The sequence below is a fragment of the Leopardus geoffroyi genome, chromosome D1 (genome assembly GCF_018350155.1).
Source record: "Leopardus geoffroyi isolate Oge1 chromosome D1, O.geoffroyi_Oge1_pat1.0, whole genome shotgun sequence".
Lineage (NCBI taxonomy): Eukaryota > Metazoa > Chordata > Mammalia > Carnivora > Felidae > Leopardus > Leopardus geoffroyi.
Genome location: NC_059329.1, coordinates 115,437,834 through 115,465,726, shown reverse-complemented (window position 1 = coordinate 115,465,726; position 27,893 = coordinate 115,437,834). Strand labels below are relative to the sequence as shown.

Here is a 27,893-nt window from a genome sequence, read left to right as displayed (position 1 = left end):
ACAGTTTTGAGGTGTAGTTCACATATCACACAATTCAGCCATTTGGAGTGTGCAGTTCAGTAGATTTTAGTGAATTCACAGATGTGTGCAACCATCACCGCAATTTTAGAATATTTCCATGGCCCTTTAAAGAAACCCAGTACCCTTTAGCAATCACCTCCCCCAGCCCCCTACCCTTTCCCAGCCCGTGGTAACTATTCATCTTAATGTCTCCATGAATTAGCCTATTCTGGACATTTCGTGTAAATGGATCATGTAATATGTAATCTTCTGGGACTGGCTTCTTTCACTGAGCATAATGCTTTCCAGGTTCACCTTGTTCCTCGTTTAGGGCCGAGTGATTTCCCATGGTTGTACGGACAGACCACACTTCGGGTGGCCATCCACCAGTTCTGGGACCTCAGCTTGCTTGCCCCTCTGGCTACTGCGAATCATGTTGCCACGGACATCTGTGTCCTGTTCTGTATCCTCCCTTGGGCACACACCTCGTGTCACATGTAACTGCGCGGGAAGCTTCAAAGGAGCTGCCACTGTTCTTCAAAGCAAAGAGCTTCGGGGCCTTATTTATTTATTTATTTATTTATTTATTTATTTATTTATTATTTTTTTTTTTCCTTTTTTTTCTGCGGGGGCCCTCATCGTATTAACAATTTGAGCCAACCCAAACCAGCAAATCCACGGCATTGCGACCGCGGAGACCCCCTGAAAGAACCACCCGCCTGCCCGCGGACCCTGCGGACTAGAGCCCCGAGCGGCTGGCGGCACCTGGCCCCTCGCACGTCGGATAGAGGGTGGAGAGGCGCCCCAAAGGGACGCGGATGCGACCACGCGGCGGGAAGACGCTCCAAGGCAGCGCGGGCGAGGCTGCGGCGCGGCCAGGGCCGGCGCTCGGAAGGGCGAAGGGGTCGAGAGGCTGGGGGCCCGCCGCCGGGGCAGGAGGGTCTGGCGTTGCCCCTACGCGCCACGACGCGGGGAGACGCCAGCTCACCCGGCCAGCGGGCTCCGGTTTCCTAGCAACGAGGCGGCATCCTTCCCAGCAAGCACTGCTTCTGACCCGCGGCGTCGGAGACTACGAGACCCAGCGTGCCCCGCGGCCCGGCCGCAGGGACTACAAGTCCCACAAGGCACCGCCCACCCTTTCCTAGCCGCCCCTAACCCCTGCTCTCCCAAGACCCCGCCGTGGAAGCGCCGCGACCCCTTCCCGGCGCTCCTCGCGCCGTGCGCAGCGCGCCCTCGCGGTGACCCGCTGTGCGTGGGGTCAAGGCGCGGGGCGGAGCGGCTGGGCTGGCGCCATGCGGAGGGGTGAGCGCAGAGGCGCGGGGGGACCGCGGCAGGGGTCCCCTGTGCCGGCGGGCAAGGCCTCGCTGGAGGAGCCGCCCGACGGCGCGACCGCAGGCCGAGCGAGCGGGCCGGGCGCGGGCCGCCGCAGCACGGAGTCCGAGGTCTACGACGACGGCACCAACACCTTTTTCTGGTGAGGGGCGGCGGTCGGCGGGGGGGGGCCCGGGGGGCGCGAGGGTGATGGGCACGTCGTGCTGGGGTGGAGGGGCGCCTGCGAGACCCGCCCGGCCGCGGCTGGTCCCTCGCGGCGGTCCCGCCAGGCACCTGTGACCCCTGCCCTATATCCCGGGAGGAGTAGGCTCCAGAGTCATGTCGGAGAGGCTTTTCCTGTCCCAAATTCACCTGTGCCCGCTGTCATCTTGTTTCTTCGCAGCGCCTGCGTCGTGCGGAATCGGCTTCTCCCCCCAGCGCATAGCAGTAACGTTAGCGCGAGCACCTTCCCACGTGCCAGGAGTTGAGCGGCTGTTTGTGAAATAAGGGTTCTGTCTCTTTTCAGGGGCTTCTCGCGGAGCCTGCTCTTCGACCCCCGTACGGCTGTCTGCAAGCCAGGCCCCGGCGTCAGGCTGCCCGCAGTCTGCCTCAACGGGTGTTGGGGAGGGAGAGGCCCCCGGGAGCATTCCTGACCGCTCCCCCCGCCCGGAGCCTGTGTTGGAAGAGTTCACGCTCTTGCTTTATGCTGAATTGGGCACTTCTGTATGTGAGGTCCCAGGCGTGGCTCCTACGCCACATGGCTCTGTGACCTTGGACTAGCCCTTCACCTTCCCCAGCCTCCTTGCTGCTCTGTAAGAGAGAGAAACCCCGTGTACTAGACAGCATGCTTCTTGAGGGCTGGGGTTTGGTTTTCTTTGCTGGATGCTGAGTTCCTGTCAAGAATACAGTGCCTGCATTTGAGGCCTGCGGTAGGCCCTTGGGGACAGAGGGAGGCAGATGTGGCCTCCAGCTGCAAAGGGAATGCCACGTGGAGGCAGCTTTTCAGAGAACCGAACTGTGGGATTGTCACGGAAGGTCTGGTCGGGGAATGCGGAGAGCCTGACGGGAGTAATTGGACGTTTCAGGGGAGGGTGCCGCCGCAGCGGCAGAAACCGAAGAGGAGGCACGCGTGGGGCCGAATGGGTGTCGTGGTTTTTATCGGATTCAGGAGAGGTACAGGGTGGTGGTGGGTGTTGATAGGGCTGCAGCCCTGCATCTGGACGAAGTTGGTGTCTTCCCTGTGGGTGCTGGCAGCTGCCGTGCAGGGTTGGCTTTCAGCCTTGCTTTGGGGACACGGTGCATTCAGGTGGCCTCGGAGCCCGTGGGAGCGAGACAGGGATGGCATGCCTCATCCAGGGCGTTGCGGCCCCTGAGCTAGAGACCGGAGCACTCTTGGACCTGCAGGCCAGGCCTCTCCACCAGCTGTGTCTGTGAGCACGCCCCTTCGGGCTGCAGGAGGGAGGGTTTCGTGCTAGGACACGGCGGTTGTCCTTGTTTCCTGCTTGTGCACATATTTGGGGGCCCCAACTGGGTGCCCGTTGCTGTTCTAGGGACTGCAGCGGAGAACCAAACGGGAAGCTTAGACTTTGGCGTAAGCCTGGGGCCTCAGAATCATGAGATGTACTGGCTGAAGGGGATGCACCAGCAGGAACCGGGGAGCACATGCCTCACCTCGTGCAGTGAAAGGCAGACGCCGACGACAGCCCTCGGGTCCTGTGCACAAAGGTGCTTGGTCAGTCGGGTACTGGACACACAGGGGCCTGCTATAGCCGAGTTTACCTATGAGGAGGGCTGCTGGGGGCCTGGAAGGCTTTCCAGGAGGCAGTGTGACAGGGCTGGCTAGCTTCAGGGGCCTGCCTCGTGGATCTCCTGGATGGATGGCTCCTGCCTCCCCACCGCGGGTGTGAGGGGTGCTGTGCTCTGTGGTCCGTGCAGGCCCTTGCTGCGTCCCGGGCCCCCCCTCACCTGTATAGGGGAAGGAACTTCTCATTTCTCCTGGCGGGTAACCAGATGCCTGCTTGGTGAGAATTACTCATTCTTACCTGTAGAGCTTAGCCACTCGCCACCTTTTTAGTCTCTCCTCACTGACTTGATGTGTTCCGGTTTTGAAAACTTTTATTTTGTGTTTGAGAGAGTTTTAGTAACGAGTGGTACAAAACCTCCTGTAAAGACTAAAAGTTAGTATTTGTGGAAATGATTTTTTTGTTCCAGAATTACTCAAAGGAACTTTTGCAGGATTCGAAACCTTACTTTTAGGGTTTTCCCCAAAGATGCCCAGTGACGGTGGTTGTGCGCGGCCACGTAGGAGGACTCTGGAGTGTCTTTGTTATCCCTTGTCGGCCAGGGGCTGTGTAATTCGGTTCAGGGTTTGCCTGCGCCTTGGAGCTTGAGGCTGGCCTCCCGGAAACAAGGCCCAAGGGGGCGGGCGTGAGGACTGCCGGGGTCTGTGGTGGCAAGGACACCAAGTCTTCTACTGGTTGGGGTGGTCCTCTGGTGCAGAACATCCAGGGGGAAGCAGGACCGCAGACGCAGAGGAACGGCACAAAGATGTGTTAGCCCTCGTTTTCTAAAGATTATCTGGGAGCCACTTGGAGACTTGATGTCCTGGAGAGGTGCTACTGAACGCTGCCACCTGTGGATGGAAGGTGGGTGAATTGCCACCGGATTGGCACACTTCCTGATCAGCTCCTAAAGCAGGGAGGGGAGGGACGGTTGTGACGTTGTGGGAGTGCTTGCCGTGTGCTGGTGTCTTGTAACACTGGGCCTCGGGTGAGCACTCTCGGCGACCCCAGGACTCTTGTCCACAGCGTCCGATAGTAGCAGCAAGAATGCGCAGGGGTGATCTCGGTGCCCCAGGTTCTGGAAAATGCCTTTCTCAGTCATTGTGGGGTCGGGGTTTGCCAGCTCTGCCCGGATCTGGAAAGCTTGACTCTGCAGCGGATTCCTCTTTGGTCATGTTGATCAGCAGCCGGGGAGGGTCAGTGTCATGGCCGCAGGCACCTCTGGCACACCTGGGGCAGGCCCTCTGGTCTTGGCCTTTCCTGGCCGAGGCTGCCTTGTGCTCTCAGTGTGCCAGCCACACCTTCATGTTTTCTCTAATTGGTTTGGCGGGCCTCCCTTCCTGCCCACTTGGCATAACGAGCGTGGTCATCTCGAGAGAGGGACTGACAGCTGGGTATTTTCCACTCATCGTGGCAGGGAGCCAGCTGTCCTCACGCCCTCGCCCTTGCTGAGTGACTGGAGAGTCATGGGATTTACGGCCGCTCAGAGCTCCCTGAGTTCTCTATTAGCCACTAACCCAGAGGATGTGCTGGTCTTCCCAGCACCAGGGAGGTGGGACAGGGGGTGTCTGGGAGGGACAGGAGGTCTCCCCGAGTGTTCCACACGTGGAAATGGTGCTCTGAAAGACGAAGAAAGCTGCTCAAGACCGCAAGTCTACTGAGCGGCAAAGCTGATGACCAAAATCCGTATTTTCCCGCTGTGCCCCATTGCCTCTCCAGGGAAAACTGTCAGAGCAGGAAACGTAGACTTTACAGGGAAAAATGGGAGGAAAGCACAGGCCGTGGATTGAGCGGTGGTCTGAAAGAATTCTCGGCATTCTGTCTCCTGGGCGCCGACCTGGCATTTCCCCTTACCACTGCCGGCTGCCTGTAGTGACTGCTGGGTCAGGGATCGAGTCCTGACCATGCGAACCCCACTTCGTCTTCCTGACAGCAGGTAGTCTGCACCTACGTTTCTGCCTTCATCCAGAGTGCCTCTGTATCTATCTGTGAGTTTGGGTTTTGTGTCTAGATTCCACACGTAGGAGAGATCACGTGGTGTTTGTCTTTCTCCGACTGATCTCAGCACGATGCCCTCGAGGGCCACCTGTGTTGCCGATGGCAAGATTTCATTCCTGGGTGTGGCTGGATAACATTCCTTTCCGTCCAGTCCAGTCGGTGGGCACTTGGGCTGTTTGAGTAACGCAGCAGTTCCCTAGGGGAGCGTGTGTCTTTCCAACTTGGCGTCTTGTTCCCTCCAGTCCCCAGTGGTGGGATGACTGAGTCTTATGGCAACTTTATTCTCGTTCCTCGAGGAACCTCCATGCTGTTTGCAGAGGCTGCACCAGTTCACACCACCGACAGCGCATGGGGTCGCCTCCTCCTCCTCCTCCTCTCCGACACTGGTGGTTTGTCTTTTTGACGCTAGTCATTCTGACAGGTGTCAGGTGACAGCTCACTGGTTTTGATTTGCATTTCCCCGGTAATGAGTGCCGTCGAGCACCTTTCCACGTTTCCACGTGTCTTTTGGCCATCGTGTCTTTGGGAAAGCATCTGCTCAGGTCCCCTTGCTGTACAGAAGGAGGGAGCCTTCGTAAAGATGCATTTCATCATAATTTAGTAATAAAAATTTTACTTTCTAGTAGCACTTGACCCTAGCGGTTCTGAAGTCTGTTGTTCTGTGAGACTTCGGTGCTCTGTGCTCTACCTCTGGGTCCTGGACTTTGTGCTCCTCCCTGCCTCGGATGGGACAGAGGGAGGCCTACTGATTCCTTATTCCTGTTTCCACAGGGCCGGGGGTGACTGACCGAGTGACAGTGGGAACATTTATTTCAAGGGACAAAAAGTTGTTTTTCATTTTCAGATAATCCTTGTGTTTTTTCGGAGGATGGAAAGATCTGTGACTGGAGCTGTCTGGGGCTCCTCAGGGGATGTGTCTCAGCCCAGAGAAACGATAGGAGGATTATCGTGTTTGTGGAAATTAATACGACAGAAGCCAGAGGGTCGAAGTCATTTTTTAAGTCCTGGGACAAAAGCTTCTGTGCTCCAGAGATGCAGTTTCGGTGGGGCATCTGCAGGGTGCCTCTCGTGCTGTGTGTTTCTTAGATCCTGGCAGGACCTGGTGCCTGGGGGGGGGGGGGGGGGGGCGGGGTGCCCAGCGGGCCCCTGCACGGCACCTTGGCGTCCTGACGTCCCTGAAGCCGCGTGGACGGGTCCTGGGCCACAGCGCATCAACGAGGTGTTCCCTTTGCCCCTCGGATCTCTTCCGGACCATGTGGTCGTCTCTCCTCAAGCTGACTGGCTTGTTTTTCCTTCTGCAAGTCTGATGCCAGTTTGTGGGCTGTTAATCTAGTTTACTCTCCTTCCTCCCTGAGGCTGGGGCTCCTTCCCATCCCTTTTCTCATAGACACTTGCCTTGTTGGGAACCCTCTGGGCCAGGTGGCCGCGCAGGCCCATGGCCAGGCCCCTGGGACAGTCCCGTCCCTTTCCTAGGCAGATGGCTCCCAGCAGGTGGTCCCATGAACCCCGCACACTGTTGGTCTGCCTGCTGTGGGCACTTCTCCCAGTTCTGGAGGCCTGGAGCCCCCTTGGACCGACCTGTCACTGGTGGGGAAACAACTTGCCACTTCGGAAACATGCACCCTTTGGAGAAACCCGTTGAGAACTCCTGGGACAGGAATTGGGCCCAGCGGGTTCTTGCTCTGTGCTCCTTACCTGTGCTGGTCTCTGGGTGGTGTCTTCTCGAAGGTACACGGGACGGGCGTTCTGCCCCGTGCCCTGTAGACCACTCCGGCTCTCCCGGCATGCTTCCCTGGATCCTGACCTTGCACCAACAACGGTCGATTCGTAACGTTTTGTTGTAAGTTGCTGTACAGCGAATCTGTTTGTAGCTTTGGTGCGCGTAGCTTCCTGGAACCGCCGTCACGGGCCAGGCACAGAACAGGACCTCACTCCGGCCTCTGGCCCGGTCTCTGTCATCGTAGTTTGGCCTTGGAGAAGGCCACGTAAGTGGGGTTTTGTGGTGCGTGTGTCCCGGAGACGGGCCTCCCGGCGTGCCTGAGGCCCCCACAGCCGAGCGGTATTGTGTGTGGCACAGGCTCCATCATCCAGGTGCTTTAGGGATGTCCGGTCAGTTAGTGATGAGTCTGCAGTGGGGTCTGCCGGTTTCCGGTCTCTGCTCCCGTCCCCGTCCCCTCCGCGCCTCGGGTGGGTTATGTGCGCGCCCCCCCCCCAGCCGACGTGTTGGTTTGGGTTACGTCTCCGCTGTTGCCGCAGGGATGCAGTGAGCCTTCTCTGCTTCCCGGTCTCCGCGTCCGGGAGACCACATCTGCCACATGGAGTCCATGTTGATCCGTGCAGCGTCTCCTTCGGCCACGGCGGCCCCGTCACGGCGGTACAGTGGCCGCTTGCCGTGGGCGGACACGTTTTGAAGAGCTGGGGCGGAGAACAGTCTGTTTCGCCGTTTCTCTTGCCCTTCTTCCGTTCGCGGCAGCCTGGTTTCTCCCTTCCTCTGGCAGCGCTCTTGGAGCAGCCCTGCTTCTCTCCTTACTGTCTCCTCTTTCCTGCCCAGAGAGTGTTCAGTTCATTCCTGAAAGACGTTTGTGCTGGATGTGGAAGCATCCTCACTCCGAGGTCAGGACACGAGGCGTGGAGGGGTCGCGTCCTCTCCGAGGACTCGCAGGTGTTAGATGCGGAGAGCCAGGGTAGTGCCTGGAGTCTCGGCATCGGCCGCTCGCCCCGCAGTCCGGGTGCCTGCCCGCTGCGGGCCCTGTTTCCCGGGGAGGCCGTCCGCTGGCTCACGGCCGGGGCCGGAGCCCGTGTCTCTCCGCGGCGGACACGCACCGTCTCGCTTTGGGTCCGGGGGTCCCTTTCTCCGTGTTCCTGGGCTGTCCTTTCGGAGCTCTCGGATGTGGTCGCTTCACGAATTGTGAGGCTGGTCGTAGCGTGCTCAGTGGAAACCGCCGCGTTTACCTGCTGCCCGCTGCCTCCACCCCGGACCCAGCAGGGCCGCCGCCTCCTCTGAGCCACAGCCCGCGGCGCCCACCGCGCCACCGCTCTTCCCGCCCGGCCGCCGGCTCCCCGCCGGGGTTTCCGAGCCGCGGCTGTGCCCGCGCGTCCCAGGTGCGGTAGCGCCCCGGGCTCTGACGCCAGCCGTGTGTTTGGGTTTCAGGCGCGCCCACACCCTGACGGTGCTCTTCATCCTCACCTGTGTGCTCGGCTACGTGACTCTGCTGGAGGAGACGCCTCGGGACACGGCCTATAACACCAAGAGGTAACACGGCCCCCGGCCTGGCGGGTGCAGGCACCTGGCGTGCTTGGGTGGGGGGGGGGGGGGGCGGGGTCCCTGCTCTCCGCGGGCTGGCCTGTGGCTCGCGGGGCCAGTATCCACTCGCGGGCTGGCCGGGCTCCCGGTGTCCCCGCTGCGTGTGCCCGAAGCGTCCCTCCCCGGCTGCCTCCTGGAGCTCTGTGCTGTGTTTACCCCTCCTCCACCTGTCTCAGGGCTCCTGAGGGTGCTGCCCCTCGTGGACCTGCAGCCAGTGAGGGATTCGCACGAGTAACAGACCAGAATGTGCCTCAGCGCCTCTAGGGTGGAGCCCAGGAGGGGTCCTGGTCACTAGTTCTGGCGGGAGGGATGGTCTCCCTACACATCCCACCAGCAGTGCCCTGGACCCTGCCTGAGTGGCCTACGGTTCAGCTCGGTCCTGCAAGATCACCCCCCATCACCCCTGCAGGTGCCAGCCACATGCCCCAGTTGTCACCGGTGCTTCTGACCAAATGGCTGCAAATCAGAGGTTTCTGTGACCCCCTTCTTGGTACTATTAATTTGCTAGAGCGGCTCACAGAACTCGGGGAAGCGTGTTGCTAGATCACCGGTTGATTAAAAAGGAAGTAAGTGAGGGACAGCCAGGGGTGACAGGTGCCCGGGGCGAGGTCTGAGGGCTTGGGGCGTCCGTGCCCCCTCCAGGCACGCCACTCTCCCCCGACCTCCACCTGTTCACCAACCCAGAAGTTCTCAAAACTTGGTGCCCTGGGTCTTGTGGGGGATGAGCGACTGTCCCATCGCCTTTGGTGATTTGACTCAGCCTTCAGCGCCTCTCCCATCCCCGGAGGTCAGGGGGTGGGACAGAGAGTTCCAGCCCTCCAGTCCCGCGGCCGGTTCTCCTGGCGGCCAGTCCTCACCCTCAGGTGAGGGCCCGAGACTCGCCTCAGTGACATAACACAAGAAACCTTTAGCCCTTCAGAAATCCCTGCGGTTTAGGGGCTCCGTGCCAGGGGCAGGGCGGGGCGGGGTGGAGGCCAAGTGTTTCTTATTATAAATCACTGGACCACGGAGCCCGTGAGTTTGGGCATCTGAGAGTGTACAGGTTTGTGTGTGCAGAGCCGTGCTGAGCTCTGATACTGCTGCTTTCGGAAAATTTTAAGTGGGCTTCTCGGGCGTGATGGCGTTGTGCGGGTCGGGAAGCGGGTAGACTGCCTTTGCGGCATTATTTCCAGACTCGCTGGCCGGTTGTGTCCCTTGCTGGAATCCCACGGATTCTGAGGCCACTCTCAGAAGTGGGTGAGGCAGATTGGCTGGTTTTAGAGCAGATTCCCGTGAGGTTTCTGCACTGGATGGACGCCCCCAGGCTCAGGAAGCCCCTGTTGCAACTCTGACCCACTTGCCCTGGTGTGACGGGCACCAGGGCAGGGACAGAGGCAGAGGGCAGCGCCGGAGGACCGGAGGTCAGATTTGGTTGGCGGGGCCAGGCTTGTAAAGGAGGGGTGTTAGCGCCGGCCCAGAAGTGCGTCCCGAGCACCGTTCTTTGCTCTCAGGCATCAGTAGCCCGTGAGGATGCCGGTGCTCTCTCAGCGGTGTGTCCGGCCGCCCATGAGTGCACGCGCTTCAGAGCCCCCAGTTTGTCTCCCAGGCCACAGCCAGAGGGTGGGGGCTCTGGCCCTGCGCCCTGTCCCTGCGCCGCGTCCCTGGCTCCTGGTTGCACGTCCTGTGGGCTGCCTTCCTGCATCTCTCACGCTGTCCCCCGGGGCGGCTTTGCCGGGTCTATCTCTTGTTTCCTGAGCCCTGGGTGTCAGCCTGGGGCCCAGCACGTCTGCACACGGCACTGCCCGTTACTTGGTGTCCCACTGATGCAGGGGGGCTGCTCGGTGCAGCGTGTGTGGGTGATGGGGTCCAGAAGTAGAGGGAGCTTGGCCCTTCTGGGCGGCCCCAGGTTGCCCTCACTGTGGCGGGTCCCTCATCAGGGACACTGAACCTGTGGATGTAGGAGGCATGGAGGCTGTGGTGGGAGCCCGAGTGTGCTCAGCGGGCATTTCCAAGTAGAAGGTGGCCTTCTCTGTGCCTTTGTCTGTTAGTGCCAGGTGTCTGCTGGGCCCAGATGGGCAGAGACCAGAAAGAAAGCGGGACTTGGTCACATTCAAGAGGTGTCCCCCCTTGGCTGTGGGGTCAGGCCAGAAGTGAGCAGTTCCAATGACACCAGGCAAGAGTTGTCACAGGTAGGGCACAACCCCAGCCACAGTGGGCCCACGCAGGGCACCCTCGGAGTGCCCTCCAAGGGCAAGGCCCGGGTTCTGACTCATCGGACGCCTGCCAGGGAGCCCCTCCAGCCTAGACCCGGGGGTATGTCCCACCTCTTGGCCCTGTGCCGGCTCCTATCCTGAGCTGCCCCTGCACGCGAGTGGCTGGGACAGTGAGCAGCAGGTGCCTGGGCCCTCGCCCAGCAGCCCCTGTGCGCGGTCACTGAAGGAGAGGCCTTGAGGGGGGTGGGGATGGGAGGGCTCCTGGACACTTTGCTGCTCTGAAGTTATGTGTCCTGGGGACACTGGAGGTCTTCGTAGCTCACAGTCTCTCCCTCCTGGGACAGAGAAGGGCCACCTTCCTGGCCCCGTAATTCTGCACGTGGTGCCTGGAACCTACTCCTGGCTCGTCCCTGGAGGCCTTGCTTCAGCCCCATTCTCGCGCCACCCGTGGCTCTGCTGTTGCTTCCCAGGATCTCCTGGGTGTGTGGACGCATGGGCACACAGCCCGCCCCCAGCTCAGCACCCCTGCCTGGCTGAGGCTGGCACTTCCGGGCAGCCCCCCCCAGCCCCAGCCCCAGCCCCGCCCCTTGGTAGCACATCAGAGCTTTTGATGCGCTCGGGCTTCTGTCTTGTTGTAAAGGAAGAGCTTCTAAAAATTATGCTTACTGTCAAAAAAAAAACCCAATGAGTACATCGTTAAAAAAGTAGGAAATTGGCTTGTGTTCTGTAAGCTCTCCATCAGCTTGTGTGTATTGTTCTTTTTATGGGTCTAACAAGTCCTGTTACTTTGGGGGAGTAGGTTTTGTTTTTCTCTTGAAGTCAAGTTTATCAACCAGTAATTTAATGCAACATGTGTCTAACCAGAGCACGGCTCAGTGAGTTTCCACAGATGCACACACCTGTGGAGATACAGCCCTCTGCATGGGCCGTCTGTCCCCACAGGTTCCTCTTGTCTCCTGTACCATTTCGTGTACACGGAGTCACCCACCCTGCACACTGTGTCTGGCTTCTTCCGCTGGGCATGATGGTCTCGTGACGTCCACGTTGCGGTGTCCATCGGTGGGGTAGGATTGCTGGGGGTGTATGCTGCGTGGATGGGCTTCACCCTATCGTCCCCATTTACCCATCGGCGACATCTGGGATGATGGCATGCGTGTACACAGTGTATACACAGAGATACGGAAGTTATTACATGTAAAACGTGAACGTGCTTTGCGTATTAGAACACACAGGAGATACAACATACTCCGAACACTGAGGAGGAACAAAGCTGGAGGAACGGCACCAGCTGGCCTCGCCGTGAGGCTGCAGTGACGAGGCCAGTGTGGTGTTGGCAGAGCGTTCGGCTGGGACGGACCGGGGGGTGCAGGTACATGCCCACGTCAATGCAGTCGCCTCGTCGCTGCACAGGAGCAAAGGCGTCAGGGGAGAGCCTTCTCAGCAGACGGTCCCGGAACAGCGGAGAGTTCCCTGCGAGACAGCAGACTGGATACAGGCTCTTCACTTCTCACGATAATGAATTGAGAAGGTTTATAGACCAAAGCGTGAAATATGAAGCTGGAGCACTTCCTGGAAAGACAGTAGAAAGTCTGGCGATCTTGGGTTTTCAAAGATGACACCAGAAGTTTGACAGTCTCTTGTAGAACTAAAGTTATTCTAACCGTGGAATCCGGTCATTGGACTCGTAGGTATTTATCGAAATTAAAGTGGAAACTCGTGTCTACGCAAAAACCTGCGTGTGGACGTTGTACCCGCTTTATTCTAATTGTCCAAATGTGGAAGCGGCCAGCGTGCCCTCCAGTAGGTACATCCGGACGATGAAATGTTATTAAGCAGCAAAATGAAATGAGGTATGAAGCCATTGTCAGGTAACAAAAATTGAAGTAAATTTAAAGATCAAGTTGGCTTCGTTCAGTGATTGATGGGTGGGCGGTGTCCCATCCAGCAGTAGAAGGGACTCTGCCAGGCTTTTTGAAGACGAAAGGGTGGCGGTGAAGGAAGTCATTAACAGAGACCACATGGTTTGGGGCAGGGTCACCCTCCTGAGGGGGGCAGAAGGGGGCTGCGGGCCAGCTAGCCCCGTGTGGGCCGGTTAAAGGTTGCGCTCCTGGGACCGATACTACACTTTGTTTGGGTGGGGATTGAGTCGTGGTTTGCTGACACGGGGCTCAGCCCAAGTGACTTTGTTTTGGGCCTGCTGTCTCCTTTTTAACACTGCAAAGACGTAGGTGAAACTCAGACGCGTCTTACTAAGTGACAGAAGCTATGTGGAAAGGCCACACACGCTGCAGCCGTGTGACTCTGGTAAAGGTGCAGTGGTGGTAAGGTCACTGGTTTCTAGGGCAGTGGGGGAGCCAGGGGTAGAGCGCTGGGGAGTGTGGAGAGTGTTCTGAGTGTTCTGTACGATGACTATGATGGTGGACCTGTGGCTGTGCGTTGGTCAGTGTGCACAGGACTCAACAACACAGAGTAAACCTAATGTTCACAAGTGAAGGAAAGATAATTTCGGACGTCGGGGACCCAGGAAGGGATGCAGACGGTGGCCAGACTCTCGGGGTGTTACAAACGCGTGAAACCCCCTCACTGAAGGGGCGGGAGTCCGTAAGACTCAAGGCAGGGCACCCGCCCGCGAGCGCCGGGCTCTAGTCGACGAAGTTGTTCCCGGCGGGGTCAGGTGACCAGTTCTGATCCTGCGGCCCGCGTCCTGGAGCGAACAACTGAGTACGTGGCCGGCGGCCGGTGGGAACCCCGTGCGGTCTCACCGCTGAGTGGGAGGTTACAGGGGATCGGGGGGAGGATGGGCCCTGGGGTAACGGGTGGTGGTCGGAGACGTAGTAAGAACTCGTGTTTAGCTTAACGTAGGTACAGCTGGTTGCGCAGAGAAACATTTCTCATTTGTGTGTTTGCACAGTTTGTCCACACAGCTCTGACTATCGGCCGAGAGGCCCAGAAGCTATAATGCCCCAGTGGCAAGGAGCACGTCACCCCCCAGAACGTGGCTCCCAAGACCATCCTCCAGGGAAGGAGCCGGGGCTCCCGGAGAAATGGCTGAACCCAGGCCTGGGGCAGGAGATGCCAGGAAGGTCTGGGAGGGTCGTCTAGCGCCGGAAAGAAAGTGCTCAGAAAAAAGCACAACGCCCCACAGATGGGGTTATGTTAAAGCTCTGATACAGGAGACCATCGAAAGCGCTCCCAATGGTCAAAGTAGGTAAATGGATACAATTTGAGCAAAAAAAAAAAAAAAAAAAAAAAAAAAAATCTATAAATTATTACCACATCATAATCCAAAGTATAAAATGCATATCCGTGAGTCCGTGCCAATATAAATGATAAAGTAAGTGAGGGAGAAGAGACAAGTAGCCCGTGTAGATAAATTCCAGATAAACATAGGTGCTCCCCAGCCCTTGCGTGCAGGCTGTGTAGAGGGACCCCTCCCCCTCAAGAGCAGGGCAGGGAGGGCACCTGACAGGTGTGTCCCAGCCAGGGGACGTCAGAGATCGTGTCGGTGTGATGTGATCTTCCTCCCAAAAACAAGATCGAAATCACAGAAAGCGGCAGATGGCATTCGCTAAGGGTCGTCCTCCAGAGCACCTGACCGGTCTCCAAACTGCAGGCCATCCAAAACAACGCCTGAGGCCCTGTCACAGCCCAGGGGGGTTTTGACCCCGAATGTCATGGGGGTCCTGGTGGGGTCCTGGGCCAGGAAAGGGACTTTGGATGAAAAGTGAGAAAGTCTGGAAACAGTGGACTGTGGTTAATGTAGCAGTGTGGCTTCGTAAATTGTGACAGACGCCCCATCCTCACGTCGGGTGTTAACGCAGACCTGGGTGCAGGGAGTGGGGGGGTACTGTACGTCCTTCACCTGACTCACAGATCTTGCCAAGTGACCCCAAACACTGCCTTAAGATGTACAACCGAGGTTGGAATTGAGACTCTGACCTGGCGAGGGCAGGTGGGGCGCAGGCGCCCTGAGACTTCACCTCCCTCGTTCTGTTCTGGTGGTGACTTCTCAGGGGGTCACCCGTGGCTCCAAAGCTATCTCTCGGTCGTGCCAGGAGGGGCCTCTCCTGGGGGTGGAGGGTGTCACACTGGGAGCGCTGCCTAGTGGGGGTCTGTGTGCCCCTCCAGGCAGCCCCTTGCAGACTTCCCGCCTCCCCACACCCTGCCCTGAGCAGTGGGCACCTCACGGGCCCTCTGTGTCAGCCCCTGTGATGGGGATGTGGGTCCCCGCCCTGCTGAGCGCAGTGGCCAGTGTCCATCGGTCCCTCCACACTTACTGTGGTCCGGAGGCCGGCAGGAGCAGGGAGCCCGTCCTACTCGGGACAGGACCACTCTGCACACCCACAGCAGCATGTTGCCCCTTGCGATCGGAACACACCCTGGCCACACAGGGGCAGGCAGGAGCGGAGGGGCTGGCAGGCGGTGTCCTGTGGGGACCCGACAGGTGCCTGCCCTGGACCCTGGGCGCTCTTACGGGGGGGGGGGGGGGGCAGGTGCTTCCAGGCCGACGCCTCCGGCCTCCCGTGTGGTGTCGCATCGTGCGTGTTGGAGGGCAGCAGCCCAGCTGCAAACAGCAATGTGCGTCCCTGCCACGGGACTGCCGGCAGTGGGGAGGGCAGGCGGCACTGCCCCCCTCAGACCCTGCGCTGGGCGGGCGGTGGCCGTGTGAATGGAGCGTGAGCACCGCTGTCTGCGTGTCCTCCTTGCTCCTGTCCCCCCCCCCCCCCCCCCCGTGCAGGCTCGTGTCTGTGTGTCTGTGCACTTGGGGTTGCAGCACATCCGCTTGGTCCTGTTGTGAATTAGCCCTGTGGGGATTGCGTGGGGGGTGCTGCCCTTGCCTTGCGGGAGCAGAGAGCCTTTCGACCCTAGCATCCTTCTGTCTTGGGCGGGCCCTCGGTGCCCTGGGTGGTCACATGTGGGATTTCAGGGGCTCTTTCAATGGGAAGCACACACACTAGTGGGCACCGCTTTGCAACCTAAACGACGCACAGCCTCCACCAAGGGTCTCGTCCCGAGAGCGGGTCTGCCTCTGGCGGTTGGCCTGGGTGCCCTCCCCCCCCCCCACCGCGAGGCCCGGCCTCCTCCCTCCCTGGGGACAGGGGCTGTCACTGCAGAGGGCATCCTGGGGTCCCTCCTACCCCCAACCTCCCGCCTGGGAGACACACACTGAGGGGCTGTTTGTTCTTTGTTTGCAGAGGTATTGTGGCCAGTATTTTGGTTTTCTTATGTTTTGGAGTCACACAAGCTAAAGACGGGCCATTTTCCAGACCTCATCCAGGTAACTCGCCCTTTCTCTTTCCGTGTGTGCCCATGTGACGGTTCTGTCCCGAGCAGTCGCTCCGTGTCTGTGCTGCCGGGTGTGAATGTCCTGTCCTCCTCTTCCCAGCCCCTCCCGCCAGCCAGGGCGCACTGTCACAGCTGAGGGCGAGGGCTAGGTTTCCTGCAGCCCCTTGTCCCATCTCTCTGCTCCTCACCTTGTCCCGCAGCTGTCCTTCCCCCCCCCCCCCCCCCCCCGTGTGCCTTCCACCCACTGTGTCTCAGGGGGCTGCTTCTGCAGACCTTGGTGCCCCAGGACTGGCCAGCGGGGTCGGCATGGGCTTCAGCTGGTGGCCCTGCCATTGGCCTGCTCACTGGGTGCCATCTGCAATGAGTTCTCCTGTCTCTAACCCCCAACCCCCAAGTTGAGGGAGTTCCAACAACCCCCTTGGCCTCGGAGCTGCCGAGCAATGCTCGAGCTGCCCCCTAGTCCTGCCCCCTGCCCCCCCACTGCTGGTCCTGCCCCTGCCCCCACCTCTGGTCCTGCCCCCTGCCCTGCCCCAGCCCCAGTGTGTTTAGGGCTCCAGCCTCATTGAGGGGCCGCCTCTAAGGGCAAGGCATGGTTGGTTTCCTGAAATGTTACAACTTAGTAACCTTTGTAATCTTAGAACCTTTGTTTCTTTTCTGTCTTAATAGGGGTGTGTATTCATTGTAGAATACTTGGAAAGTACAAAAAGTATTTTAAAATACAAACAAGAGCCACTCACAGGAAGAAGCCACTCTTAAGGTTTAGTGTGTCTCTGCACATGCATGTACACACGTAGCATTTAAACATGGGACCCTACTCTGTGTGTGGTTTTATATCAGACTTCCTCACTTCAGGGAAACACAAACACCCCCTTACTAATTTTTTACTTGGCAACTGGATATTTAATGGCTGCTCGTTTGGTGGTCATCTGAACGCACTCCGGTTTGTTTACCAGTCGTATCATCGCCTGTGTCCGATCATTCATGTAGCACAAAGTCCTGGGAGGAGAAGCAGCAGCTTAGAGGGCGGGACTATTTCAGGCCGTGCTGGAGGTGACCGGACTGCCCTGGGGAAGGGGTCGGTGAGCGCTGTGGCTGTGAGCTGGGTCCCCGGGTACTCCGAGCGGTGCGGGGGCACCTGCCTGGGGAACCTGCGCCGGCTGGTCTCACCGGCCACTCTGCCCCCCTCGGTGCCTGTTTGGGACGCTGACACTGGGTGACACCGCCTGGTGCCTGCCAGAGGGGCAGTGGTGAGTGCACGCAGCTGCACGGCCTGGCCCTGCGGCTCCCCACCTGCTCAGTCTTCTGGGCCTCAGAAGGGTCCGAACTAGCCAGAGTGAGAGAACACTTTAAAAGCCACCAGAAGTCACGACAAAAGTCCGGGTGCCTGTTGGATCGGCCGGGAAGAGTTCTGGAGAGTCAGCGGACGGAGGGGGGGCGGAGCAGGTCGCTTGTGGGCGCTGGGCCCAGCCTGGGATCGGACAGCGGTGGGCAGCTGCTTGGCCTCTGGGCTCCTGGGAGGCCCTGCGTCCCGTTCAATCTGGGGTGCCAGTCACCCGCTCCCATCTTGCGTGCTGGGCTCTGCTGCGCCTGCCTTTCGGTTTGGTCGCTTGGTGTGAGCGGCTTCCCTGCCGGTCTGTGATTTGCCGAATGCGGGGGCCCGCTCTGGGGCACCTGCTCCCTGGTGGCGGGCAGGACGCCTCAAACTTGTCAGGTCAGAGCACATGGGAAGTGGTCCCCTCAGTCCTGGGCAGCACGCCATGGGGACGGTGGGGAGGGTTTTCTGGCCCAGAAACAAGGTGCTTTGTTGGGAAACTTGAATTGGCTACAGTTCCAGTTGAAGCTGGCCCGTGAAAAAGGCACCCTTCTCTTCACGATTTCTGTTGTCATGCGTGGCTCCCTCTGGAAGCTGGAGTAAACAGAATATTGTGAGGGCTGCGGGGGCCGCTGGATTTGATGCGCAGGAAGAAAGTGGGTGTGCAGGTGGGGCGGGTGCTCGGGGAAACCAGGGGTGCGCCCGCTGCGTGTTTGGGGGCGGGGCAGGCCCTGGGGGTTCTACAGGTGGAGGGGGATGGGCAGTGGGGCATGGCCAGCTGGAGGCCCTCTGATGGGGGAGGGGAGCAGACGAGCTCAGTGTCACCGGGTCCGTGAGGAAGGTGCCCTCGCGTGGCTGTGGGGCGAGCGCTCCGGGGAAGCACCCTGAGTCGCTTTACCGCAGGCCCTTTTAGATCCTGCTGCAGCCTTGACCAGAGAACTTTCCAGGCTTTTCCCAGACTCCACGGCAGCAAGGCTAGTTTGTCACGTCCACTGTTTACCCCGCGCCCAGAGGCACTTGAGCAAAGCGTCCTTCGTGCTTTGTGCTTCCTGCCTGCGTGAGCTGCAGGCGGAGGTTTCACAAGCCCGAGGGTGCTGGCTGGGCCCCGGAGCCCCACACGAGCGCCTCCTTACCAGCTGCCTCCCTCCCCCTGCCGGCGGCTGGGATCCCCAAGGCCAGCGGGGCCAGGGTCTCTTCCACATTTGTAAGCACCACCGTTTTTATTCAGGGAAAATCGTTTTTAAAACTAAGCTGGTGGTGTTTCTTTAAGCAGACACAAGCAACGGGAAAGTAGATAGTTTAGGCTGGTATTAAACAGGATTGTCAGGATTGTTGGAAGGTGAAAGTTGTCATTTGTGGTTTTTAAAATTTTTTTTTTTTAACGTTTGTTTATTTTTGAGACAGAGACAGAGCATGAACAGGGGAGGGGCAGAGAGAGAGGGAGACACAGAATCTGAAACAGGCTCCAGGCTCTGAGCAGTCAGCACAGAGCCCGACGCGGGGCTCGAACTCACGGACGGTGAGATATGACCTGAGCCGAAGTCGGACGCTTACCCGACCAAGCCACCCAGGCGCCCCATTTGTGGTTTTTTTAATTTATTTTGAGAGGGCGTGCACGTGAGTGGGCGGCAGGGCAGAGGGAGAGAGAATCCCAAGCCGACTCCAGGCTGCCGGCGCAGAGCCCTGTGGGGCTTGGTCTCATGAACCCTGAGGTCGCGACCTGAGCCGAAGCCAAGAGCCACGTGCTCCCCCGTCCTTTGTCTCAGACGATGGTTTTAGATGCTTCCTCTGCTGCTCTTTCCTCCCCTGGTAAAAATCTGAGCCTCCCTTTTCAAGGGATGAAAACCGGGTGGCCGATAAGAGGAATTTGGGGGACAAGTGGTTTTTTTCTCTGCTTTTTTGAGATTTCACTGGCCCAGAACGACGTGTGGGTTTAAGGTAGACCAGATGATTGACAGCCCCCCGTCACCCCCGCAGAATTAGTTTCTTTTTTGTGGTGAGGACACTGAAGATCTCCCTCAGCAGCTGTGAGGCGTGTATTCCGGGGACCCGCGGTGCGGGTGGAGATGGGAGTCTCCTGAAAGTTCGACAGAAGCAGGGTCGGTCTAGCCTCCGGCTTGGCATCGGAGACCGTTGTCAGTGCAACTCACCGCGTTAGCGCTGAAGGAAAACGAAGTCTCCTCCGCATTCATGGTGAAAACTTAGCATGCTGGGATTCATAGGTTTTCTTAACTTGCCAAAAGGCGTCCGGCAGAAACCCACTGCAGGTTTCCTCAGCGGTAAAGGTCAGAGGTCTTCACCGGTACACATGCGCAAGGGCGCTGGCTGCCCCAGCCTCTGGCCCCCGAGGAGGGGGGAGCGGGGAAGCTGGGAGCACTGGCCGGAGGCATGGGCACAGCCCAAGCTCGCTTCTGAGTGAGGCCTCGCGCAGGCGTGCTGCCGGCCAGTGGCGGGGCTGGCGCCCCTGACGCCTGTGTTCTGTGTCTCTCTGTAGCTTACTGGAGGTTCTGGCTCTGCGTCAGCGTGGTCTATGAGCTGTTCCTCATCTTCATACTCTTCCAGGTGAGCGGGTTTTCTTGGATAATCTGGGAATGTGGGCGGTGCCGGGGCCCCGGTAAGCGAAAGGTGTCCGAGAAGACTTTGCCCACCAGCCCCTCGGGAGCTTTGGCAGGAGGCGAGGCTGTGAGGGGGGCCCTCCAGAAGGGTCCGCTTTGGGAAGGCTGCGGGCACCGCGTCTCAGCAGGGTCTCTGCCCTGAGCCGCGTGTGGGCCCTGCCCAGACGGCCCCCGCTGGCGAGCGGGGACGGGGCCCAGTGGGACGGTCTGCTCGGGTGGGACAGCTGCCTGTCCCCCGAGCAGCAGGGTCCCACCCCTGGGGAGGGCGACACCCCCACTAGCTGGTCCTGGGGTTTAGTCCTCGGGGCTTCTCCCTCCGAGCGCACCTTGTGCAGCAGGATGGTCCGGAGGGAGGCCGGAACGTTCTCCGTAGTAAACCGTGGCTCCCCACTTGCTGGCGCTGGTGTCTCTTTACTAAAGCTTTTCCTTCTGCTCAACCCCACGTGCACCTAGACGGTGACCTTCAGTTCACAAAGTACTTTCTTATTCACAAGCTCACAGCTTCCGTCAGTTCCGTCTCTCGTGGTTTATCGCCACGTGGTGAGATTCGCTCTTAGCGCGGTGTATGGTTCTGAGTGCTGACACCTGTATGTGTAAACCCACGTCTAGGACACCACAGTGGCTCGTGTCCCCCAGAGCGCCGACCTGCTCTCCCTCCACCACCAAGTCCTGCCCTGTGAGAACCCCCTGGGGGCGCGCTCGCTTGTGCCTCCTGGGCCCTTGGAGGGCGTCGGGGTCATCGGGGTCGTGGGGGTCGTGGGCCATCTCCTGCTGGGTGGGGCGGCCTTGACCTCGAGCGGGAGCCGTTTCCTGAGTGGGGCTGCTGGTGACGGGCCCGTGTGCACCCGAGCACGTGTTAGGTCTGCTTGCACTGCTTCCCGGCACGACTGGCCGGTGGCTCCCTCCAGGAGAGAGCTCCTGCCACCAGACCCCGGGCGGCACCCGCGCTTGTCGGAACCCTTACCGTGGCCGCCTCTCCTGGCCTTGTTTGCGTTTCTGGGTCCGCCAAGCGTCCCGTGGTGCGGCGCTCACACCGCGGGGCCGTCCTGCTCGGGGTCTGCAGCCTGCACCTGGCACAGCTGTGCCCCAGCGTCTGGGTTCGTGCTCTCTGGATACAGCAGGGCCCAGCCTCCGATCCTGTGGCTGATGTCACGGTCTGAGGGTCACTCCCACAGACCCCAAGCTGGGGACAGGTCGAGTTGCAGGACAAGGCAGTGCGTCTGTCTGGCACAGATGTGATGCGGGTCTGAGGCCAGAAGACGTCTGTCACCCGACCTCATCCTCTGCCCTGCTTCGTCCCTTGGCTGGTACTTGGGGCAGGAGTGAGGGGATGGTGTCCTGACCGCAGGCCTCCCGGGGCCGCTCCCTGTGGGCCAGTGGCCAGAGGGGGCCCGAGGGAGGGGTGAGGCTGTGTCTGCCGCAGGCAGCCTTCCGTCTGTCGACCCCAGAAGTCTCCTTAGCGCTAAGGCCAGAAAGGGCGGTTTGCTGCTGTTGGTATCCTTGTCTGGGAAGGCTGACCTGATGTCGTGTTTCTTCTGGGAGGGCCTGTGGAGAGGGGCAGTAGCGAGACCCGTGACCTGTGACCCCACCTGTGTCCCCACCCACACAGCCTCCACGTGGGGAGCGTGGCGCATCTCCTTGGACTCGGGGCCTCCCCACCCCCACCACGTCTGCCCGTCCCTGCACTGCAGGGTGTTTGTCCCCACTCGGCAGAGGCGTCGTCCACACACCCCAGGCCACACGCACGCTTTCGGGACTTTAGCCGAGCTCTCCCGTCGCCACCAGCAGCATGTGGCCTCACTGACCAGGGCGCTGGCCTTGCAGACTGTCCAGGACGGCCGCCAGTTTCTGAAGTATGTGGACCCCAAGCTGGGAGTCCCACTGCCGGAGAGGGACTACGGGGGAAACTGCCTCATCTACGACGCAGACAACGAGAGTGACCCCTTCCACAACGTCTGGGTACAGGCGGGCCCTAGGAGCTCCGTGCTCGGGGTGGGGCCAGGAGTCACGTGTTTAATCAGCTCCCCAGGTGCTGACCTGTCCTGCATGTTTCTGGAACCCCGGTCGTTCTGCAGATCAGACAGGGTGGGGTTGGCGTTGGCCCTGCCAGGCGCTGACCTCCCTCCTGCCTGACCCAGGGCTCCCTTCAGCTTAGCCCACTTGGCGAAGGGTCCGTGCAGCCCCCTTGTGGGGCAGGTCCCTGCGTCTCAGCCTGGAGACCTGCTCTCCTCTGTGGTCAGGGCGTGCTGTCCGCCTGCGTGCGGGATCCCAGCTTTGTCCCTCGGATCCAGTCAGCACAGCTCAGAGAGGCAGGAACCGGGCCCAGGTGCCCATGGAGAAGGAGGGACCGGCGGCCGTGGGCCGTGCACGAGGCCAGTGTCCTGTCCCCACAGGACAAGCTGGACGGCTTTGTGCCTGCGCACTTTCTTGGCTGGTACCTGAAGGTAAGGTGACCTCGTCGTCAGAAGGACACCCTGGTTTTCAGGTCTGCCTTGTGCTCTGAAGCCACTTCCCGGCCACAGGCTGACGTTCAGAGTGGTTGACTGTGGTGGGCGAGGGTCTGGGGGCCATGGCTCAGGCCAGGCAGCTGTCCAGAGAGTTGGCACAACTGCTTGGGCACCCTGGGTCCTGCCCCGACCTGCACTTGTCCTTGGTGTCGTGGCCTCCAACCAGTGCCTCGCCCCGCCCCTGAGGGGGTCAGGGGTGTCGCCCTGGAGCGGCTGACGCTCTGCTGCGGCCTGCAGACCCTGATGATTCGTGACTGGTGGATGTGCACGATCGTGAGTGTGATGTTCGAGTTCCTCGAGTACAGCCTAGAGCACCAGCTGCCCAACTTCAGCGAGTGCTGGTGGGATCACGTAAGTGCCAGCAGCTGCCCTGGGGGGTCGAGGGCAGGATGGGACTGGGGACCACAGGCGCCCACCACCTCCCTGGCTCCCGCCCCCAGTGGATCATGGATGTGCTCGTTTGCAACGGGCTGGGCATCTACTGCGGCATGAAGACTCTTGAGTGGCTGTCTCTGAAGACGTACAAGTGGCAGGGCCTCTGGAACATTCCGACCTACAAGTACGGCTCTCGAGCTGCCCTGGTCCGTGGGGGGAGGGATGTCAGCCCGACCCCAGCCTGTCTAATCAGGTCCTCCTCATCCCCTGCCAGCATTTTTCAGAGGCTCTCCGGGAGCTGCCCCCCGTTAGGTGACCCGGGAGGGCGCTGGGGAGTGGGGGTCTCCCGCCCATCACGGGCCCCCGGCACGGCTGCTGGGTGGAGCAGAGGGGCCCTGGGCTGACGGGCACCTGTGCTCCCAGGGGCAAGATGAAGAGAATCGCCTTCCAGTTCACGCCCTACAGCTGGGTCCGCTTCGAGTGGAAGCCCGCCTCCAGCCTGCGCCGCTGGCTGGCCGTGTGCGGCATCATCCTGGTGGTAAGGCTGGCCAGTCTCGTGTGCGCGCCTGCCGGGCAGCCCGGCTCGCCACCCACCCTCCCTCCTCTGTCCCCCCAGTTTCTGTTGGCAGAGCTGAACACGTTCTACCTGAAGTTCGTGCTGTGGATGCCCCCCGAGCACTACCTGGTCCTCCTGCGGCTGGTCTTCTTCGTGAACGTGGGCGGCGTGGCCATGCGGGAGATCTACGACTTCATGGACGACCCGTGAGAGCCGGGGGGCGGGCCCGGGCGCACTAGGCGTCGCGGCCCCCGGGGCACAGCCACAGCGCCCTCAGCCGAGCGCCTTCCCCCGCAGGAAGCTCCACAAGAAGCTGGGCCAGCAGGCCTGGCTGGTGGCGGCCATCACGGTCACAGAGCTGCTCATCGTGGTGAAGTACGACCCGCATACGCTCACGCTGTCGCTGCCCTTCTACATCTCCCAGTGCTGGACGCTCGGCTCCGTGCTCGTGCTCACCTGGACCGTCTGGCGCTTCTTCTTGCGGTGAGCGCCGCGCTCCCGGGGGCCTCGACACCAGCCCGGGGGCCGGGTCCCGCGGTGACTGCCAGGGGCCGGCCGGTGGTGACTTGGCCCCCACTGTCCCCAGGGACATCACCCTGAGGTACAAGGAGACTCGACGGCAGAAGCAGCAGAGCCGGGGTGACCAGGGCAGAGCCGGGGGCGACGTGGACGGACACCTGCCTGGGCCGGAAGACCCCCCAGGGCCTGTGGAGCCGGAGAGGGCGGGGGTGCCAGCCCCAAACTGACGCACCTCACGACTGCCCAGAGCCCAGGCCTGCCGGAACCTTCCGACAGGCCTCAGCCCTTGTGGTTTTATTTTCCCTTTCTCCCACGCACATAGCTGGGCTCTGTGGGGTGCGGGTGGCCCCTGACCCAGGTGTGTGTGTGTGTGTGTGTGTGTATGTGTGTGTGTGTGTGTGTATATGTGTGTGTGCGCGCGCGCGTCCGCGCACATGTGCTCCTGGGGCTCCTCTCAGCCTGACCGTTGTGGCTGGGCTTGCTCTGGGCAGCTGGTCCCCTCCCCTTTCTGCACAGTCAGCCCGCCGGCCTCTGGGCCACAGCGAGCCCTCAGCACCCAGACGGACGGCTCAGGCCCAGCAGAGGCATCACGGTGCCTTCCTCTGCTCCCTGGGCCCCCAGCCACTCTGAAGCCCTGACTGCACCTCACCGGACCCCCATTAGCCCCTCGACGGCACATGTGAAGGACGACCATCCAGTGATACCCTGAGACGGCTGAGAAGGGGCAGGTTTAAGCAGGCAGCCCTGAGCCACTTCCTGGGGAGGCTACATCTGACCCAGCAAACCTGGGGGTGTGAACGGGGGCCGGAGGTCACCGGATTGGCTCCTCGAGGAACGTGGAGTCAGAAACTCAAAGGCTCTGGGCCTGAGGTTGGGAGGAGGGGCAGAGGGTCTTCGAGAGCTAACAGAACAAGTAAAGCAGGTCCTCACCAGCTCCCGGCCCTGTGGGCCCTGTGCATCGTGTGCCCAGTGCTGGTGCTGCCCAGAGGGCTGGGGGGACGGGGGCAGGTGTGCAGATGGGCTGCCCCGGAGCTGCTGCCGGTGGGGGTGATGGGCCGCTGCACGAACCCAGCGGGGGAGCCCTAACAGCTGCGACACTGACACCGTGCCTGGTGGAGACCCCATAAGAAGGACAAGCACTCCTCCTGCCAAAAAAAGTGCTTTAATAAAAGTGTCCGAAACTTTCCCACAGAAGTCCATCGATTGGAACCCTTCTCTTCACTCTCAGCCAGGAGGTCCGGAGGAGGAGGGAGGGGCAGGAGGCCTCTCAGGAGATAATCCGCAGGCCTGGCTTGCGTTCTCCCAGGGCCTGAAGGAGGTCCTCAGTCTGCTGCGTCCAGTAGATGTCGTACAGGCTGCGTGCGCAGGGAGGAGGCTGGGTCATGGCCTCGCGGGCCATCCCCCGGCTCCCGCCCCCCCTCCAGCTCCCCCCCACCACGCCCCACTCACACCAGCTGCTCCAGCACACAGTCAGGCCGCTCCAGGCTCTCCATCAGCCGCAGGATGCCCCGGTCGTCCATGCAGTTGTTGCTGAGGTCCAGCTCCCGCAGGCTGCGGTTGACCACCAGGAGCGAGGCCAGGCTGTTGCAGCCGCCGTTGGCCACGTCGCAGTCCCCCAGCCTGGGCAGACAGCAGGGCACAGGTCAGGACAAGAGGATCCGCCACAGAACAGGGTGCTGGCAGGGCTGTCCACGCACCGCGATGTTCATGGAGCCCTGAGGCACGTGTGTGTGCACACCGCGCTCCGAGACCTCAGGGTCGTAGCCGTTCCCCAAACCTCGAACTCGGGAGCACGTCTGTCTCTGACCCAGTGGCCGGCCGCAGAAAGACACCCCGACCAGAGAGGGAAGGAAGGTGCACACAGCTGCCCTCCAGGCCGAGCGGTCATACCGACCTGAGGCTGGCACACCCTGGCCACAACCTCCCCGGGGCCAACTCGGGTCACCAGAGGGCCTCCTACAGCCGCTTGCTTGCTCACCGCCAGGTGCTAGAGCCTGGCTGGGCTGCCAAGGAGGCACCCAGAGGCCAAAGGTGGGAGGGAGGAGGGTGGCCGGAGGCAGAAAGTACACAGAGGCTTCCAGCCTCCAGAGCGAGGACACCTAGGTGGGGGGTGGAGCTGAGGCCCCAGAAGCTCCAGGCCCCCTGCCTGGTGTGACAGCTGAGGTAGACCAGAGTCTACGTGGACCCAAGCCACGCCCCCTGCCCCGCCTGCCCCCAGAGCACCCCAAGGAGCTGGCAGCAGACCAGGCCCTCTGGATAGAAAAGCAGGGGACCCTGTCGGGCTCAGCCTGCAGGGCCGGCTGTCCAGGGCTTCTTCAGCCACACTCTTCACCTGTGTCCCGCCCAGCATGGCCAGGCATCCCCAGAAGCCACAGTGAGAAGCAGAGATCCAGAGGCCGCCAACAAAGCCAAAACCTGCGACAGCAGAAGCAAACGGCTGACGGGCCAAAAGAGAGAACAGAAACAAGAACGGGGCGTCGGGCCACAGGGCGGTCGGTGAGACCCAGCAGTGGGTTCCTGAGAGCTCCAGGAAGGAAGAAACAAGACTGGGAAAACCCTCAAAGGCTCGACCCTGGAGCACAAACAGGCGTCCAGCACAACAAAGGAACCAGGACCCCGGAACACAGCCGTGCAGGGCAGGGGGCGGGGGTCCCAGCACACAAAGCAGGCGCTGCCAGGCCTTCGGGAGCCCGCGGGTTCCGGGAGTTGCCAGACGTGGCCGTCAGGAGTAGGGAGGGGCCCCAGGGGGATGCGCGGGACCCTGGACTTGGACCCATCAGACTGAGACGTGCCCGGCACGCCCGTGCTCACTCACCAGAGCACCCGCAGCGTGGCGCTAGGCTGGCTCAGGCCCTGGCAGAGCTCCTGGACGCCGGAGTCGCCCAGCTTGTTGTCACTCATCTGCAGCTCCACGAGGTGCTTGTTGTGGGTCAGCATCGCGCTCACGTGGGGGCAGCACGCGGCCGTGAGGCCACAGGACTTCACCCTGGCAGAGAAACAGCACTAGGGCCTGGCCACGCCCACACCTCCGGGGTGCGGAGGCCCCGGAGGCCCCGAGCACGAGCCCCTCGACGCCCGCCCTCCCGGGACACGCGGCACCCCCTCCCGCACGCCTCCCCTGCCCGCAGGCGCAGAAGCTGACCTGGGGCCTGGGCCCTGGGGCACCAGCACCACTGTCATCCCTGAGGTGTCCCCCGGCTGCCGTCGGGCTGCGCTCACCACAGGGACTGGAGCTGGCATCCGGGCTCCAGCAGGCTCTCACACAGCAGCCGGGCACCCTCGTCCCCCAGCGCGTTGCCTGCCAGGCTCAGCTCCTTCAGGCCCTCCTTGGCCCTGAGCACTTGGCACAGGTCTCTGCAGCCCGTGGTGGTGATGTCACAGTCCCAGAGCCTGCAGAGCCGGGGACGCATCACTGCAGGGCCCCCAGGGGACACACAGCCAGTCTTCTCAGATACTCCCCACCTGCCCGCTGGGGCCACGGGTCTCTGAGGAAGCAGGGCGGGCGCAAACTCACCACAGGACCCTGAGCCGGGAGCCGGGGTGCAGCAGCGCGGGGCACAGTGTGGCGATGCCCTGGTCACCCAGCTTGTTGTCACCCAGGTCCAGCTCCCGCAGCGAGGCCTTGGAGGCCACGACACCGCACAGGTCCTGACAGCTGGCCGGCGTGAGGCCACAGTTCTCCAGTCTGGGGGCACAGGGGGGGCCGGCAGAGCTGGGAAGCCCCCGTGGTCCCGTCCCCACGCCCCCCACCCCCACCAGACCCCACACTTACTTGAGCGTCTCCAGCTGGCAGGCAGAGTCCACCAGGCCCCGACACAGCGCCTGCACACCAGCCTCGCCGATGTCGTTGTTGCTTACCACAAGCTCCTTGACGTGCCTCCAGGCCCTGAGCACTGCGGCCAGGGGCTCACAGCTGGCGGCCGTCAGGTTGCAGTACTCCAGCCTGGGGACAGGTGGGTGTCGGGAACTCTGGCCAAGGGAGCTCGGTCCGGGTCTCCTCTCCCACCCCCGGGCTGCAGGGCGCATGAGACCAGAGGGCTGCTGGGCAGGGACAGCAGTGGCTAAGGGGCCATCTCCTTGCACGGTGGGCGCTCAGGGCCTCTTGGAAGCCGGCCGCCAACCACGAGCCCCACCCTG

At 61.1% G+C, this 27,893-nt stretch overlaps 2 protein-coding genes and 1 long non-coding RNA gene across 20 annotated transcripts in view; 1 reads left to right on the top strand and 2 right to left on the bottom strand.

The window, feature by feature from the left end:
• The first annotated feature begins 1,100 nt into the window (after positions 1-1,100).
• PTDSS2 (phosphatidylserine synthase 2) lies at positions 1,101-24,941 on the top strand. Of its 5 annotated transcripts, XM_045486484.1 has the most exons (13): positions 1,120-1,474; positions 8,242-8,343; positions 15,782-15,864; positions 19,679-19,746; positions 20,409-20,475; positions 21,409-21,758; positions 22,193-22,243; positions 22,544-22,657; positions 22,747-22,865; positions 23,105-23,219; positions 23,298-23,443; positions 23,535-23,720; positions 23,824-24,941. In XM_045486484.1, exons 1-13 carry the CDS (start codon positions 1,293-1,295, stop codon positions 23,981-23,983), a joined length of 1,743 nt encoding a protein of 580 aa, XP_045342440.1. In that variant the 5' UTR covers positions 1,120-1,292; the 3' UTR covers positions 23,984-24,941. The 5 variants fall into 5 exon arrangements, with proteins under 5 accessions (XP_045342444.1, XP_045342441.1, XP_045342440.1 ...); XM_045486488.1 differs by lacking the exon at positions 20,409-20,475 and having other exon boundaries at positions 1,101-1,474; positions 21,624-21,758; XM_045486486.1 differs by lacking the exon at positions 20,409-20,475 and having other exon boundaries at positions 1,125-1,474; positions 21,585-21,758.
• On the bottom strand, positions 7,778-22,630 carry LOC123602154. The gene is made up of 3 exons (XR_006714396.1): positions 22,525-22,630; positions 12,822-12,831; positions 7,778-7,788 (listed from the first exon to the last, which is right to left on the bottom strand). It is a non-coding gene; the product is annotated as an uncharacterized LOC123602154 (long non-coding RNA).
• The window catches only part of RNH1 (ribonuclease/angiogenin inhibitor 1), an 11,006-nt gene continuing 8,015 nt past the window's right edge, over positions 24,903-27,893 (bottom strand). For all 14 annotated transcript variants that reach the window (XM_045486496.1, XM_045486500.1, XM_045486495.1 and 11 more), the window contains 6 exons: positions 27,529-27,699; positions 27,271-27,441; positions 26,976-27,146; positions 26,572-26,742; positions 25,206-25,376; positions 24,903-25,111 (listed from right to left, as the gene is read on the bottom strand). In XM_045486496.1, coding sequence (XP_045342452.1) covers positions 25,024-25,111; positions 25,206-25,376; positions 26,572-26,742; positions 26,976-27,146; positions 27,271-27,441; positions 27,529-27,699 — 943 coding nt within the window. In that variant the 3' untranslated portion in view covers positions 24,903-25,023. The remainder of the gene's footprint in view (positions 25,112-25,205; positions 25,377-26,571; positions 26,743-26,975; positions 27,147-27,270; positions 27,442-27,528; positions 27,700-27,893) is intronic.